Source organism: Alosa pseudoharengus, unplaced genomic scaffold, assembly GCF_046254945.1.
Source record: "Alosa pseudoharengus isolate Yale_2024_CS ecotype anadromous, Long Island Sound unplaced genomic scaffold, YU_APseudo_1.1 YU_APseudo_1.1_scf_8, whole genome shotgun sequence".
Lineage (NCBI taxonomy): Eukaryota > Metazoa > Chordata > Actinopteri > Clupeiformes > Clupeidae > Alosa > Alosa pseudoharengus.
Window position 1 is genome coordinate 4,108,864 of NW_027468870.1, and position 2,500 is coordinate 4,111,363.

The following is a 2,500-nucleotide window of genomic DNA, read 5'->3' on the forward strand; positions in this document are numbered from 1 at the left end:
GTGTGTGAAGTGCTCAGTGTGATTTTAAGAGCTGAAAAGATCAGTCAGTACACTCAGCCTCTCATTCAACCCTGTCCCTGTGTGTGTGTGTGTGTGTGTGTGTGTGTGTACTCCTCTGTCTCCCAGGATAAACCAGGTGCGATCAGCATGCCTGACCTGTACGATGCCCTTTCGCTGGCCAGCGTGAGCGACGCCCGGCAGGTGCTGCTGATGCCAGCCCAGACTGGCACCAATGGGCAGAGTGGCCACCACGGCCTGCAGAGCTTCCAGGACATGCTGCTCAGGCTCTGAGAACAGCGCACACACACACACACACACACACACACACACACAGCCATAGTAGCAGTAGCCTCCTGGACTGCAGAGTAGTGGCAGATTCAGGATAAAGATGCACAAGTGCGCTCGGTGGTCAGTGTTTATAAACATTAAGCCGTGCAGGGTCAGAGGTCAGAGAAGTGGCTTTGTTTGTAGCCATAGCAGCCACATCTGAGTAGCACACTCTGTATATAAGGTACACCTCCCCAGGACACAGAGCAACACAGCGTCTCTTCTAGACTCAGATGCTGTTTTTATCTTTGAAAACTTTGACCTTATGTTTTGTCGATTATTGTACAGTCTAAGCTGCCGTTGTTCTCTGACTAGAGCTTATCTAGAGCATGATCGTCTGCTGAGAGCTTTCACCAGTGTGTCCATGACAGCTTCAGGTTTTTAACGCGGCCAGTTTTACTGCAGTATTTGTCCCCTGACTGGGCACAGAGGCTACTGGTCCAAGCCCACCTCGGACCTGACCCTTTCTTGCTGGCATGGCTAAAGCTAAGGTGACACAAAGGACGAGAAGGCCGCGTTTGTTCCAGGCCGTGTCTCACTTTCGCTGCGCTAGCCAGTACTGCCCCAAGAGTGAGCGGCCACACTGACAGGTCAGGTTTGCTTTTCAGAGGTAGCCATTCTTCATGTGACATGTTTAAGTTGCTATCTCTGCCCTTACGCAACAGTGCAGGACAGAAGGCCTCTTTGTCCGGCTGTTGTTGTTAAGTGTTCTAGAATGACAGTGAGCAGCCCAGGGCAGTGTTCCGCTCACCTCTCACACACGTTCTACGTTCTCTTCTGTCCAGGAGAATGTTCTTGGCAAACGTGTGCTTTGTTTTGCATTAACACGTTCAAATTTTATTCATGATATGTTTTATTTTTGCAAATAATATTTGTTACTTAAAATGTAGGCAACAGGGTGGGTGAGGACTTGTTTAAGACTTGTTTTTGTATGTTCATTGCCTCTGTAAGTATCCATTGTGATAGTGAATTACTGTTATGAAATATGATTGTTAAGTACATTTTAGGTGCCAATTTCCTCAAACTGATATAACCCATTACTTTTATAAGCCTTTAGAGTTTAGCAAGGTGCTCATTTTATCGTAAAATAGAGAAAGATCCACCCAACACTAGTCAACCAGAGCCAGAGACACAAGTTTCAGCTGTTCTACAGAGTATCTGTTCTGATATCTGAACAGTTCTGAACAGTAACTCAAGTTCTATTGTCATAGTCAAGTGTGGGTTGTTTAACACACCCGATTATGACGCGTATCTTACCGTAACAGTTGACCTCATGCATACCTCTATGTGTGATTGTTGGCCTGAGCCAGGATATCATAGTCTTATTTCTTATTTTATTTTCTAATCAAGACAGTCTACCATTTGTGTTTCAAGGCTGATGAAACTGGAATTGCATTTTAAAGACATGAAGATGCGTGCTTTGTATGAAGCATGCTAGGTCCTGGGGTTGGGGTAACGTCACATAGCACATTTCTCCCGTCGTGGCTGTTACAGCTGTGTTATGAGATAGCCACTGGCAAGGGTTGAACTCAGACACGTTTGCAGACACATGATGTTCACGGCATAGACACACATTGGTAATGGCTCCTTAACTTAAAATTCTAGTAACATTATTTAGGTTAGCTGTGTGCTGACCGGAAATCTAAGGCTTACAGATACGGTCGACTGCAAAGTTTATTTCCCAGTGTCTGGGAGAAACTCCATCCTTATTATATGCTGGGATAATGTGTTATGAGCCAGTAGCATAGCCTGCTGGTGCAGGTGATTCATATGGAGTGGCTTTTCGCCCAGCGTAGGAGACACCTGATAATGTAAACAAACTCTGCTGCCTGAGGATATAGCTGGCTGAAAGTCAACAGCCTCTGCCCTCGAGAGCACCACATGAGCACATAATATAGTTCACACACCTCCTGGTTTCTGCGATGAGCAAACACACTCAAAACACATGTGATGAGCAAAGTCCAGCCCTGAATGTATGTAGGTGTCTATACCTTGCAGCTATCAGCCTCGCTCAGTATTTACTTGGTGGATGGTTGGTTTGTGGCAATCATGGACAACAGATTAAGTAAATTAGCCTTGTGGCTATAATCTGGCCCAATTATATATTGTGCATTGTCCCTGTCAAATAAACGTAAATAAATAAATACATTTAACAAATCGAAGCATTTTTATC

The 2,500-nt window shown here is 45.1% G+C and overlaps 1 protein-coding gene across 1 annotated transcript in view; it reads left to right on the forward strand.

Annotated features, from left to right (window-relative positions):
- arl10 (ADP-ribosylation factor-like 10) overlaps positions 1-2,500 on the forward strand; it is a 7,705-nt gene that overhangs the window by 4,901 nt on the left and 304 nt on the right. Inside the window, exon 4 of the mRNA XM_076274444.1 lies at positions 127-2,500. This exon is cut by the window's right edge and continues 304 nt beyond it. Coding sequence (XP_076130559.1) covers positions 127-291 — 165 coding nt within the window. The 3' untranslated portion in view covers positions 292-2,500. The remainder of the gene's footprint in view (positions 1-126) is intronic.